This window comes from Halichoerus grypus, chromosome 3 (genome assembly GCF_964656455.1).
Source record: "Halichoerus grypus chromosome 3, mHalGry1.hap1.1, whole genome shotgun sequence".
NCBI lineage: Eukaryota > Metazoa > Chordata > Mammalia > Carnivora > Phocidae > Halichoerus > Halichoerus grypus.
The window spans coordinates 68,136,479-68,151,127 of NC_135714.1; the positions used below are offsets into that span (position 1 = coordinate 68,136,479).

The window sequence follows — 14,649 nt, forward strand, 5'->3', positions numbered from 1 at the left end:
AAATCCTGATATTAAACCGCTTTATTGACGTGAGAAACTTTTTTTCAAAAGATGTCTTCCTTGAACTGACCAAATACTATTAACGGAAAAAGAGCTATGTCCTATTTGCTAATTTGAAATGAACAACTATTGCTTCTTTGACACAAACAACTTTTAGTCTAGTGATTCATTCTTTTCATTTATTCACTCATAAATATTTATTGATCTCCTACATATGCCAGGCAGTATCTGGAGTGATGAATACAAAGGTAAATAGAGAGTTGTGAATACAAAAGTAAATGAAGCAAAGAGGATTCCTGTGTGTGTGGAGTTCACATTTTAGTACAGGAGACAAACATGAAACAAATTAAGAACAGAAATTACATTAGTGATATGTTCTAAAGGAAGTAAGCAGGGTAACTGGAAGGGAATGCCTATTGTGGCAACAGGCTGTCCAAGGTCTCCCTGAGACGACACTGGCATGAAGGAGTGACACTGTGTGATGAGACAAAGTCACACAATTCAGAGTGCCAGAGAAAGAGGGGACTGGGCAGCAAGAAGAGTGTGCTAAGACCTCCAGGTGGACATGAGTCTGGGGTAGGTGAGGAATCCAAAGGCTGGTGCAACTGGAATGTATTTTATGAGATGGGAAGTGTGCAAGATAAGGTTAGAGAGGTACAGGGACTAAAACATGAACTGACATTTAGATAATACTGAATATATAAGGTAGCAAAGAAAAGAGTAGATTTTTCTGTGATTAACTTCAACAATTAAATCTAAAAATATTAGGTACATATTTAATCACCTTCCACAAATAGCGATATTACTTGAAAATATATAACGCTTCAATCCTGTGCTTAAATGTGTGCTACAGAGGACGGAGCATGAAGCTGCGAGTCCAAGGAGAATTGGATTCTCCTCACCCTCAGACACTACTGGTCAAATTTTTCTGGTTCTCCATTTCCCCATTTGCCAAGGGACAGAGCTAAGCAGCTGGAAAGAAATGACTCTACAACATCTATGTGACATTCATAACTCAGATTAAAAAAAAAAAAAAAAACAGGGCGCCTGGGTGGCTCAGTTGTTTAAGCGACTGCCTTTGGCTCAGGTCATGATCCTGGAGTCCCGGGATCGAGTCCCGCATCGGGCTCCCTGCTCAGCGGCGAGTCTGCTTCTCCCTCTGACTCTCTCCCTCTCATGCTCTCTCTCTATCACTATCTCTCTCAATAAATAAATAAAAATCTTTAAAAAAAAAAACAAACAGAGTGAGCAACAAATATGCCATCTACCAAGTTCAAGAAAAATAACAGTTACCAAGGAAGGAGCATTTATAATGTGCCTAGTACTATGCAAATACTTGACATGTTAATAACATTTAAATCTCATAAAATCCTATATAGTGTCCTCATTTTACAGATAAGGGAATTAAAGTTTAGAGAATTTAACAACTTAAGCCAAAAGGTGGTGGAGACAGAAGTCAAAATTAGGTCTGTCTCATTCCAAGCCACGCTCTTAATCACTCAGTACTATGCTGTCTCAGTTAAACTTCGTATGAACTCTATCACTGTCACTTTACACAGTTACACCTTAAGAGGGGAACAGCATGGTTAGACTTGATTTCAGAAGAGTCATTTTTAATATCCACCTGAATTACAGAAAATTTTCTGGCACTTCCTCAACTAAATGTTTTTGGCATACTCAGGGAGAACAAATTAACAGTGTTATTTAATGCCACGTACAACACAGAAGCTCAATATAGGGACGCCTGGGTGACTCAGTTGGTTAAGCATCTGCCTTCGACTCAGGTCATGATCTGGGGGTCCTGGGATGAGTCCCCACATCCGGCTCCTTGCTCAGCGGGGAGCCTGCTTCTCCCTCTGCTTGTATGCTCTCCCTGCTCATGCTCACGCTCTCTCTCTCTGACAAATAAATAAAATCTTTAAAAAAAAAAAAGCTCAATTGAGTAAAGCTACTCAAATAAAAATTTATTAAATATGACTGATAAGAGAGGTTAGAATTTTTACAAAGTTTTCTAAAATGGTGTCTTTTGTTTCCTAAATATATGTAATATCTAAAATTCAGTTACATGGTACTGACCATCAGGAGTCCTGGAATAATTTGCTATACATAACAGATTTAAAAAATTAACAATGAAGATATAATTGCATTATTCATAGTAAATGAGTCTTCTTATTAATTAATATAAATGATTAGGAAAACATGTATATCCTCCTTGTTTCTAAGAAGGACCATCAACTCAAGAGAAAAGGAACTGAGAAGGCTCAGTCCCTTTCTCTCCTTTGGGATATGCCTGCCTCATGAGAACATGCACGCTCATCTACTCTGCATGGGGCTTGCAACTATCCAGTTTTGCCAATGGCTGGGTAAGAAAATTCAGCTCTTTCACATGTGAATTTAGCAAATCCTATGTTGCGGAGACCTAAGCTACACTGTCCAATATCCAACAATTTAAAAAGTAAAGGTCACTTGTAAGGGATAAAAAAAGAAAAACACCATATTCAACTTAGGTGCTTCTCAAATATAAGTAATTCAAAAACAAGGGGAGTTTCTAAAAAAAGATCTAGTTAGTAAAATTATATTTTAAAACACACATATACCACAGTAATTAACAATGGCAGTTAGTTTTTAATGTAAAATGTTATTCATTTTTGAATAGTTTAAGCCAAGTATTTTGTCAATAAGCTTTTGTTCTTAAGACTAAAATGGTTAATCATTTTTAAGAATGCTGGAGAAATATTATTCTCAGACTCCACCATCATCTCTCAGATGACAGCAGCAGTCTCCTTGCAGGACTGTGACAAAGACCACAGGAGGCCACTGAGGACCTCAGCGTGAGCCGTGGCCCAGAAAAAGGACTCGACACATGTCATTTCTCAACCTGGGTCTCTTAAAGGCAAAAATCACAAACTGAAATAACACTACTGAGCACTCTTTAAAAATGATTCTGCAGAGAGAAGCTCATGTCTAACAGCAATATGGTTTATTTGCCATTTAGCACGAATCAAGCAAAGTCTCAAAAATTGATAGTATGATTCACTTTTAGCAATCATGGTAGGAACTCTAGAACCATACTGAGCTATTCTTTCATCAAAGCTCTTTCTCTTTCTTTTTCTTTTTAGTGAGGGAGGAAGGGGGGAAGAGACAGAGAGAGAGAAAACCTTTAGGAGGCTCCACGCTGGGGTGCCTGGGTGGCTCAGTCATTAAGCGTCTAAGCGTCTGCCTTCGGCTTGGGTCATGGTCCCAGGGTCCTGGGATGGAGCCCCACATCGGGCTCCCTGCTCTGCGGGGAGCCTGCTTCTCCCTCCCCCACTCCCCCTACTTGTGTTCCCTCTCTCGTTGTGTCTCTCTCTGTCAAATAATAAAATCTTTAAAAAAAAAAAGAAAAAGGAGGCTCCATGCCCCAGTGCAGAGCCTGACACAGGGCTCGATCTCCCAACCCTGAGATCATGACCTCAGTCAAAATCAAGAGTCAGACACTTAACCGACTGAGCCATCCAGATGCCCCTCATCAAAGCTCTTTCTTAGCAGTGGAGAATGTTCATGTATAAATGGCTGAACAATGAATAAATACAGCTATATATTTCAAACTTAATGGATGGGATGTCTTATCTAAGGATAATTTTAGTTTGTTAATGACAATCGAGTGAATAGTATGTATTTTTTAAATTGGTCACAGTGGTACAGAAGTAAGTTCCTATCTTTTCATTAGTTAAGAGCTTACTGACCTTTATGATATTTAAATCACTCACTGTATTAGAGGTATAAGGCAATGCATATATATATGTGCTTTTACTCAGGCAATTAAAAACTTTTGACTTGAAAGAATAATGCAACTTATGACAAAAGAGAACTAAGTCACAGTCTAAGCAACAGAGAATCACTAAAGCATCTCATATCTACTTTACAAAAAAAAAAAAAACAACAAATATTTAGATGATTCTTCCAGTCTAAGCCTAACTTGCATTGGCTGTAGAAGCCTAACTGATGAAATACATGGGACACATATGTAGGATATTACTTATTAATTTATGTTAATAGCTGAGAACAACTGCCCTAACTATTCTGAACTTTATCATCACTTTGTAAATGGGCATAAGTCTGAGAGAAGGAAATTACCTCAAACTATTCAGGAGGCAATAGTACATTGTGACACTGAGGTAAAACAAAAATAAAAAGATTAAAAAAAGAAACAACTTCCCAGAACTGATTCCAATAAAAATTAATGACTGTTACCTCACCAGGGCTTGGGAAAGAATGGCTTGTCCATAATCAGTTCTCTCACTTTCAAAACAGCTATTTTATTTTATTTTATTTTATTTTTAAAGATTTTATTTATTTGACAGAGTGAGATACACAGCGAGAGAGAGAACACAAGCAGGGGGAGTGGGAGAGGGAGAAGCAGGCCTCCTGCAGAGCAGGAAGCCCGATGCGGGGCTCGATCCCAGGACCCTGGGATCACGACCTGAGCCGAAGGCAGACGCTTAACGACTGAGCCACCCAGGCGCCACCTCAAAACAGCTATTTTAAACCTTTCCCCACCTCTCCGCATGTTCGTACTCTACCATCTCCTCCCTCCACCATTCTCAGCCTCTTATTTCACAGATTAAAAAAATGAACATCCTCTAAATGTACTAATGTTTGCACCTGCTCTTCTCTTCTACCCAACCTGATGGGTAATATGTGAACTGATCTCTCTTACTGTTCTCCTTCCACTCCTGCCCCTCTGCCTTACCAGCCCAGCAAAACCTCAATCCCAATAAATAATGTATCTATCTGCCTCCTCTACTTCCACACACATGCTGCCGAGTGCCTGCAAGAGGAAAATCACACACCCACATGGATAAGATCCAGCACAAATTTATCATCTCCAACTTTCACTGGACCCTCAATACCCTTTAATTCTTTTACCATCCCTTTCAACTCTCTCTTTCATTCCCTTTCATAATATTCCAAATCATCACAATTTCCTTAAGCCCCCTAACTTACTCCAAGGCTCTTAACAGACCACATCTTCTGTTGATGACTACAAGAAATTGAGGATATCAAGCAAGATTTTATTCAACTTCCCACCTAACTACACATCATATTCACACCCAACAAAATGTGCTCTTCTCCAGGATGGAGTATCTTTCTCCTGCTCAAGGCTCACCTGCCCCCAACTCCTATAATTTGACTCCATGCTCTCCTCCCTCAATCATTTTCACTCTTAAAAATTTCCAAACTTCCTCTTCTGCTGGTTTTTTCCCTTCTCTTTGTTAGCCAGCATCTCCTCCATCTTTACAATCAAAGCAAAAACACTAGAAACACACACAAAAAAAACCCCTCTCATCACCAAGTTCATGTCCATCAATCTCTTTTGTTCTCTTTTCTTTCAAATTTCTACAAGCCCAGTATATACCTACTGTCTCTTTTCATCTCCCATTCACTCCTCAACTCACTGTTTTCTGGCTCTGCCATTCTAGTAACCTACAAACTTGCAAATTTCATGAACATTTTTCAGTCCTCATCTTACTGGGTCTCTCTATGGTACATGGTAGTGTTGACAATGTAGCACTCGCTCTCTTCTTACATTTATCTTTTGAGCTTTATAACCACCCCTCTCCTGATTCTTTTTGTACTGCTACTGACCAGCTCCTATTCTGTATCCTTCATGGGTTCCCCTCCTTTCATTAGACATTCATATTCTCCATGGTTGATCCTTAGCCTATAGCTCTTCTGGCAGTATAAGCCCTGAGTAATCTCTCATCTCCTTCCAGGATTTCAACTACCCCATCTGTGCCAGAGTCCCCAAAGCACATATCCAGCCAAATCCTCTACCTGAGCTTCTAAGTATATTCAGTTTGGATCATTGAGTCTGAACTATCTGCAAGCTTCCCAAGTGATTGGGAAACTTGCAGGTAGTTCAGACTCAATGATCCAAACTGAATCTAAACTTTCTCAGCAATTGGGAAAAACATTCCCAATTAGTTTCCCAAATTAGAAACCTAGTAGACAGCTTACCTTGGTCCCTTCTACTCTCTTATTCTATTGCTTAAAATACTTCATTGGCTCTGCATGCCTCCAGGAAAAAGTATTGACTCCTAATACAATATACAAACCCATCATGATGTACCTCCTATCAATCTTGACAGTCTTATTTTTTTGTTCCTCCTCAATATAAAATCAACTTCTTGGACTACTTATAGATTTTGGCACATATTAAAATATCTGTTGCCTTTTATCTTGACTCATGCTTTAACCTCTTACTCTAATTACCTTTTTGGTTAATTTGGTCCAGTTAATTCCAATTGGGCTAATGCTTATCTTTTAAGGCCTCAATAATCACATCATATTCTTTTTTTTTTTTTTTAAGATTTATCTATTTACATAGAGAAAGTGTGTGCGCATGTGAGTGGGGGAAGGACAGAGGGAGAGAGAATCTCAAGTGGACTCCCCGCTGCGCATGGATCCCAATACAGGGCTTGATCCCACCACCCCCAGATCACGACCTGAGCCAAAATCAAGAGTCAGACGTTCAACTGACTGAGCCACCTAGGCACCCCTACATCACATTCTTGAAGGAAACTTCCCTTCCCCAATCCCCACAGACTTTCAGACAACTTTCTTTTAAGGGGTGCCCTTCAGTACTGAAAAAGCTAAAAGTAGGAGCAGTAATTGGCAGTGAAGAGTAGTGGGGCATCTAAAAGCCCTATGGAACTACCTGACTTTTTAAACTATGTATTTGTACACCTTTGATAAAAATATAAAAATTATTTTAAATATCCCCATCAAGACTGCTACCCATGTAACCAACTTGACAAAATACCTTAAAAAATTAACTCTATTTAGACTCTCTTGGGCCTATAACTATCCTCTTTCAAAATCTCTTACAGAAAACCTGCCAAACAACAAAGCAAACTGAGATGGTTCTGTAACGTGTACAAAATACTTGGGCAATTACATTCTATGGTGCAATAAACTATCATTTCAAAAAAATAATGGAAATAACAAATGGTAATTGATAACCTATCCCTCTTCCAAAACTCAGCCATTATAGGAACATTTTACAGAATGCTCAGTCTTCCTTTTATCTGTTAGAACTAACTGGAATTCACTCTGACCAAGTCTCAGGTAAAGTCACATGGCTTTACAGCAAATTTAAAGGAAGGAATGAAAACATCGAGCTTCTTAAAAACTCATTCTATCATTTTTTCCTATCTGTGATTTACTATAACCTTAAAATTCCTGCAGTGCTACCCAATCCTGGAAGGAGGCATGGCCTTGGCAACGTGGCCTTACCCTGTTAAACACTGGCAGCATCATGTACAGCTTCTCCTCTTGTTCCTTCTGAGTCATGTGCCGGGGAGGATGGCACAACTCAGTGAAGAGACGGCGGAGGTGCATCAGTCCTAAGGCGTTGTCTTGGGGGCTGCACTCCTCCTGCCTCGGTCGCCCCATGATCCTCTTCACCATGTTCATCTTGGCTGGTTGGTGATAAACACTTCTAATTCTGTGGGAAGATGTTCATACGCACACAGTCAAAATGTCATCATCCTGACCAGGTCAAGAGCTTATAAAAAGTCAAAAAACATTTCTTTTTCTACTTCTTTAAATTGAAAAGGTAGAGAGGCAAAGCTAATTGTGATAAATCTCCCTAAGTGACAGATCAGTAATCATGGCACCCAATAGTCCTACTAGATTTGGCACCATTTGTATAAAATGTAAAACATTAAATGTAAAACATTAATTGGACAAGCATCAAATGTTTCCAATTTAGTCATATGAAATTCAACAAATAAAGGGACCAAAGATCTCACTATTAATATGTTGCTTAATAGCTGAGCATATGTAAAAAGAATGAAGAATAGAAAGTTCACCCTCATCTCCAAACAACCAAAACAAAACAAAACAAAGAAACAAAAAACCCTACCCCCCAAACATGAAGTTTTCTATTTTTAATTATTTAATTTTTTTTCTAGATGAAGGATTACAGTTCAGGTACCTGTTCGAAGAGCCTACTTTGTTATAGTTTGAAAACATACAAATTAAAACAAATACATCCCAATATATTTTACAAATCATAAGACAGTAAAAATTTTCATATACCTGAAGACTACTTTTTCAAACTATAGTTTGAAACCCTTTGGCAGGTCATGTTAATTCATTTAGTGGATCATGATGAGCATTAAAAAAAAAAAAAGTGAAATAGAAGATATTGGAATACATATAGTAAGGGTGATTATTATTTCATGAAACTTATTTTAGGTAATTCATGCATACTCAATCACAATGTAAAATGTATCCCTGGCTAGAACTGCAGTTAAGAAATCAACCAACCAAACACTGGGTTAGACTATGTACCAGAATCAATAACACTAAGCATTCAGAAAGCATCATCAGCCCTTTTCAACCACCACTCACTGTGCCAGCAATTAGCTAATTTCAGACACAAAAAGAGGATATTTTACTAAAGGAACCAAGAAGGCTGGGAGGAGATTATGAATATACAGAATTTGGATAAAAGGCAATTTGCTTTTTAATCTGTAGAAAAGCAGGAATAACCTGAAGATTACTTTTTAATTTTGCCACATAACCACATAAGCCAGTAATGTCATTTCTTAAGAAATGAAAAGATTACTGCAAGGCTAGAGCTTTACTTACTAAACAGCTGTCTCCTGATTTTTAAAACTCTAAGAAGAACTGGTAACTTAAATATGCTTGCCCTTGAGAATTTTGAGTGAATTGCGTATTTGGCCACTGGTACATGCTTATGCGCTCTAGCCGAATGCCACGGGAGGCCATGAGGTGACTCACCTCAGGTCAGGAGTAGAAAGACATGGCCTAGAGCCCTGCCAGTGGTTCCTTCTGGGCCGAGTGACCAGTGCCTAAGGGGCCCAATCCCAGGGAAGAGTACTTAGACACAAAGGCAAAGGCCAAAAAGAGCCACTAAACCACAAAATGACAACATATTTCATCCTCAGAAAACATGTAAGTCTTCCAACTATAAGGATTTCAACAAGTATATTCAAATCACCTATATACTATTTATAGTCCGGAGAGCCCCAGAACAAAAATAAAATTTGAAGTAAATTATAAAACTTTTGATAATTAGCTAACATTTTAGATTATGCTTATCTCTGCTCTTTTTCCTTAGGCCACAACTAGAGTTCATAATCTAGACAGTCCTGGAGAGGATTCAGGAGATTCCCGTTCCTCTAACACCTCAAAAAAATTTATAAGAGATCCCAGCTTTCCAGGGGTCTATGTCATTTTTTTAAAAAGTCAACTATTGCTCCATATTAGAGTTTCAAAGCCCTTTCAGACTCCTCCTTCACTCTTCATTCTACCTTAAGCAAGTGGGTGGAAGAGAGGATTAACTCTACCTTGATATAAGGCCTCGAGACAAGAGCAACTTGCTCAAAATCTCACAGTGATAAAGAACTAGATGAAAATCCAGACCTCCTACCTCCTGGTCAAGTGTCCCTCCCACTTACTCATATTCACGTGCCATTTTTTTTTTTTAAGATTTTTTAAGATTTTATTTAGGGACATCTGGGTGGCTCAGTTGGTTAAGCATCTGCCTCCGGCTCAGGTCATGAGCCCAGGGTCCTGGGATCCAGCCCCACATTGGGCTCCCTGCTCTGTGGGGAACCTGCTTTTCCCTCTGCCTCTGGTGTTCTCTCTGTCAAATAAATAAATAAAATCTTTTTTATTATATATAAAATTTATATATTATATAAAATAGAATATATATATAATTATATATATAATATATAAAATAATTTATATATTATATAAAAAAAGAGAGAGAGCACAAGCAGGGGGAGCGGCAGGCAGAGGGAGAAGCAGGATCCTCCCCGCGGAGCAGGGAGCCGGCGTCGGGACTCATCCCAGGACCCTGGGATCATGACCTGAGCCAAAGGCAGACGCTTAACCATCTGAGCCACCCAGGTGCCCCTTTAAGATTTTATTTTTAAGTCATCTTTACACCAACGTGGGGCTCGAACTCACAACCCTGAAATCAAGAGTTGCCTGCTCTACTGACTGAGCCAGCCAGGCAGCCCTCACGTGCCTGTTTTAAATTACAGAATTCTTGGAAACTGTAACTCTAGCATATTTATTTAGCACCAAATAGCAGGTAGAATGGGAAATAAACCTTTTTGATTTTTCTTAAGATTCTAAACTTATCAACTGTCATTTAAAAAAAAACAAACCACATGATCACATAACGACAAACATGAACTATATGTAATGAAACTATGGTACCATCGTTATTTAATATTTATCTGATACAAAAGGATATATATCAATCAGCTAAGTGGGTTTACCAGTACTTCTCACTTACCCAGATAATCTCAGTGATGGAAAAAATTCAGATTCCTCCTTTTCTCCTTACTTAGCAAGAAACACTTAAGCATATCAGATTGCTGGATCATTATTTTGTCTCCACTCCAATATTTTTATTTAAAGTAGTGTTCAGACCAAGAACTATCATGTTTAAAATACTCTTCAGCAGTGAGAGACTAAAAAGAATAAGCACTTTTCAGGCAAACCTGTACAAACATATCCACATGAGACAGGTAACTTCAGGTGAACCCCCTTGAATCTTGGGTTTCTCTCAGCTGTAAAATCTTTCCTCACAGCCTTTCTGTAATGCATACATAAAAGAACTTCATTTCTATTAAGTGCCGAGCACATTAGTTACATTCAATAATTCTTTTTTCTTCTTTTGAGCCTAACCATGAGACATTTAATCCTTTTCATTTACATTTTCAGTTATTTAAGCAAGTAAAGAAACAGTTTAAGACTTTACAGTACTATGTTTTAGAGGCTCACCCAATGATAAAAGATAAGCAAAATATTTATTTCTCTGTTAGATGCTCAATACGAGACTTATAAAGCAATATAAAAGAGATACGCAAAATATAATAATAATAATGACAAACCACAGAATGATTATTTTGGGGACAGTGTTATTAGAGGTTTTCAAAATATTTATAAAGATTATCCTCTATAAGAACTAGTTTTCTAATACAAACCCTATTTTGTTTCACAAGAGAAAAGTGTTTGTACTGCCATAGTGCCAACAGGGGGTTATTTAAATAGCAATGAGATAATTACTGCAATGAGCCCAAGACAGTATTTCTTATTCTAATCTCTTGTGCTAATGCTTGAAAATCCCAGATATTTTAACCTTCTCCACCCAAAATTCTTTAAAGAGTCTGCCATTATTTAAATTACAGAAGGGTATAAAACAAGTAAATAGCCTAAGTTTTAAAAATATATTTGTCAAGTAACTAGCTAGCTGCGTTTGAGTAGCTCAGCCAAAAGCTTAAAATAGCTTTCCTAAAAAAAAAAAAATCCCTTAATTCCACAAGAGACAAAATAAATAGCTCACATGGCTAAGGGAAATCTTATAATTTCTTCAAAGAACTACAAGTAATTTCTCAGGTTTTTATTTTGTTCTTAAACCTTCTTCATTGTGAAGAGCAAAAGCAAAACTTCTTACACTTTTGAAGAGTGAAGGGCAAATCTTGGAGAGGCTCCCAACAAACTGGGTTTATCACCCAACAATCTAACATATATATACTTTGAAAAAGACCTAGGGCGCCTGGGTGGCTCAGTCGGTTAAGCGTCTGTCTTCTGCTCAGGTCATGATCTCAGGGTCCTGGGATCCTGTCCCGCATCGGGCTCCCTGCTCAGCGGGGAGTCTGCCTCTCCCTCCACCCCTCCCCCCTGCTTGTGATCTCTTTCCCACTCTCTCTCTCAAGTAAATAAAATCTTAAAAAAAAAAAAAAAAGGCAAAAGACCTATAGATACAGTCCTGAATTAGAATTTTTCCGCCCGCTAAAGCATTAAGTTTTTTGTCTTACCAGAACAGTCATTATCAGATTTTAGCTTCATCTACATTACAAGATCAGCCACCTCATTTATATGGCAAAATACAATTACTTAAGACCTATTCCCAATATCCCCTCATCCTTCCCAGCCCATCTGTACACTCATCATCCACACATACACTGAACTAGACAACTTCTCAAAGCATCTTTTCGGTGTGCTTAATTTTCTCTCTTCAGAGACAAAAGCATATTCCAAAGTCAAAAGCAACTCGCTTCCATTTAAGAACATTTCACTTACGTATGATTTCCAAGTACAAGTAGCCACTGTTGACATCTCCCTAACACCTTTCTGAACCCCTCTTTCTAGCAGCTTCTACTGCTGTTTTGGGAGCCCCAAAGGCAAATTTAATAGTTAAATAGCAGATAGATTACTTGATATGATTAATATAGTATAATTAAATATTATGGAATAAATAAACTTCTGTAGGCTGACCTGAAATCCCCAGCATTCTCTAAAAGTATATTTTTATGCAAATTGTGTTTCAAATTTTGTATAAGATCTGCAAAAGAATATTTGTAGTGCAATGCTTCTATAGTTTATGATTACCTAATACTGACACATTTTTGCATTCCCCACACCTCCACTAACTTCTAGTACAAGTCATTCAGCTCGGTGATCATTTATCGGTATCCTCAGTGGATGGCACAGTGCAGGGGAGACTGACCTCAGGAGTGAGATGCATATTAGCAAGCTCAAAACTTTCAGGGCCATACCCTCCCCTACCCCCAATAGGAATTTCTCTATTTCTGAAGTTTGAAATTGTGAAATCTCACTCTGAGATCCTAATTTTCAATCCATCTACTTTTCTCACTCCCTAAATCTGTGGTCTTTACTAAAAATGATCTGCGTTAGAAAACTGTATTTATATAAGAAAAGGAGGAATGCCAGAGAAGGAATAAAGGTAAAATAAAATGTTATTATTTTGGGGCGCCTGGGTGGCTCAGTTGGTTAAGCGACTGCCTTCGGCTCAGGTCATGATCCTGGAGTCCCTGGATCGAGTCCCGCATCGGGCTCCCTGCTCGGCAGGGAGTCTGCTTCTCCCTCTGACCCTCCCCCCTCTCATGTGCTCTCTCTCATTCTCTCTCTCTCAAATAAATAAATAAAATCTTTAAAAAAAATAAAAAAAATTAAAAAAAAATATTATTTTTTTGATTCAAGTATAATTAACATACAGTGTTGCATTAGTGTCAAGTATACAATACAGTGATTCAACAATTCTATACGTTGCTCACTGCTCATCAAGATTAGTGTACTCTTGATCCCCATCACCTGTTTAGCCCATCCCCCACCCACTTCCCCTCTGGTAAGCATCAGTTTGTTCTCTATAGTTAAGAGTCTGGGGATTTTTTTGTTTTTGTTTTTCTTTGTTTTGTTTCTTAAATTCCACACATATATGAAATCATATGGTATTTGTCTTTCTCTGACTTATTTCACTTAGCATTATATCCTCTAGCTCCAACCATGTTGTTGCAAATGTCAAGATTTCATTTGTTTTGATGGCTGAGTAATATTCCACTGTGTATATATATAAAACATGCATCCTTTATCCATTCATCTATGGATGGACACCTGGGCTGCTTCCATATCTTGGCTATTGTAAATAATGCTGCTATAAACATAGAGGTGCATATATCTTTTCAAATTAGTGTTTTGTTTTCTTTGGGTAAATACCCAGTAGTGAAATTACTGGATCATATGGGTAATTCAGTTTTTAAGTTTTGTGAGGACTCTCCATACTGTTCTCCACAGTGGCTGCATGAGCTTCCACTCCCACCAACAGTGTACGAGGATTCCCTTTTCTCTACATCCTCACCAATACCTGTCAGAATGGCTAAAACCAAAAACATAAGAAATAAAAAGTGTTGGCAAGGATACAGAGAAATATCAGGGATAAAGAGGTGTATTACATACTGACAAAAGGGTCAACTCCCCAAGAAGACATTACAATCCTTAACATACAAGAGCCTGAGAGTGTAACCTACATGAAGCAGAAATTGGTAGAACCAAAGGGAGAAAGAGACAAATGCACTGTTAGAGAGCTGAGACTTCAACAGCTCTCCTATAATAAAGGACAATCAAGTGTGCAGGAAATCAATACAGACAGTTTACTGAACAGTACTATCAACCAACTGGCTCTATAGTTGATATTTGTAGAACACTCCATCTGACAAGAGAATACATATTCTTCTCAAACTCACATGGTACGAAGTGCAAGACAGATCACACACCGGGCCATAAATACACCTTAACAAATTAAAAAGCAGAGAAATCATACAAAGTATGCCCTCAGATCACAATGGAATTAAACAAGAAATCAGTAACAAAAGATAGCTGGAAAGCCCCAAATACTTGAAATTAAATAATACACCTTTAAATAACACATGGAAGAAGTGTCAAGAAAAATTTACAAACATTTTGAACAAAATGAAAATACGACTCATCAAAATGTATGAAATACAGTGAAAGCTGTTGCGAGAGGGAAATTTGTAGCACTAAATGCATGTATTACAAAAGAAAACAGATCTAAAACCTTTCCAACTTTTCTCTGCCCATACCTTGTCTGGTACAGGTCTCCCTGCTGCGCCTTCACACGTCTGTGCCTCAGCACACTCTGAACCCTTTCCTGGGGGGGGAGTGCGGGGTGGGAGGGGGTGGGGGCCTTCCCCCTCCAGCTTATCTGCATTTACCTAATTACTTATCATCCTTTAAATCTCAGGTCAACTGTCCCTCTTCTAAAAAGCATTCCCCAATTTTCCAGTTTGATAGAGA

The 14,649-nt window shown here is 38.2% G+C and overlaps 1 protein-coding gene across 4 annotated transcripts in view; it reads right to left on the bottom strand.

The window, feature by feature from the left end:
• WDFY3 (WD repeat and FYVE domain containing 3) overlaps positions 1-14,649 on the bottom strand; it is a 274,441-nt gene that overhangs the window by 170,069 nt on the left and 89,723 nt on the right. For all 4 annotated transcript variants that reach the window (XM_078068881.1, XM_078068879.1, XM_078068877.1 and 1 more), the window contains exon 3: positions 7,279-7,489. In XM_078068881.1, coding sequence (XP_077925007.1) covers positions 7,279-7,458 — 180 coding nt within the window. In that variant the 5' untranslated portion in view covers positions 7,459-7,489. The remainder of the gene's footprint in view (positions 1-7,278; positions 7,490-14,649) is intronic.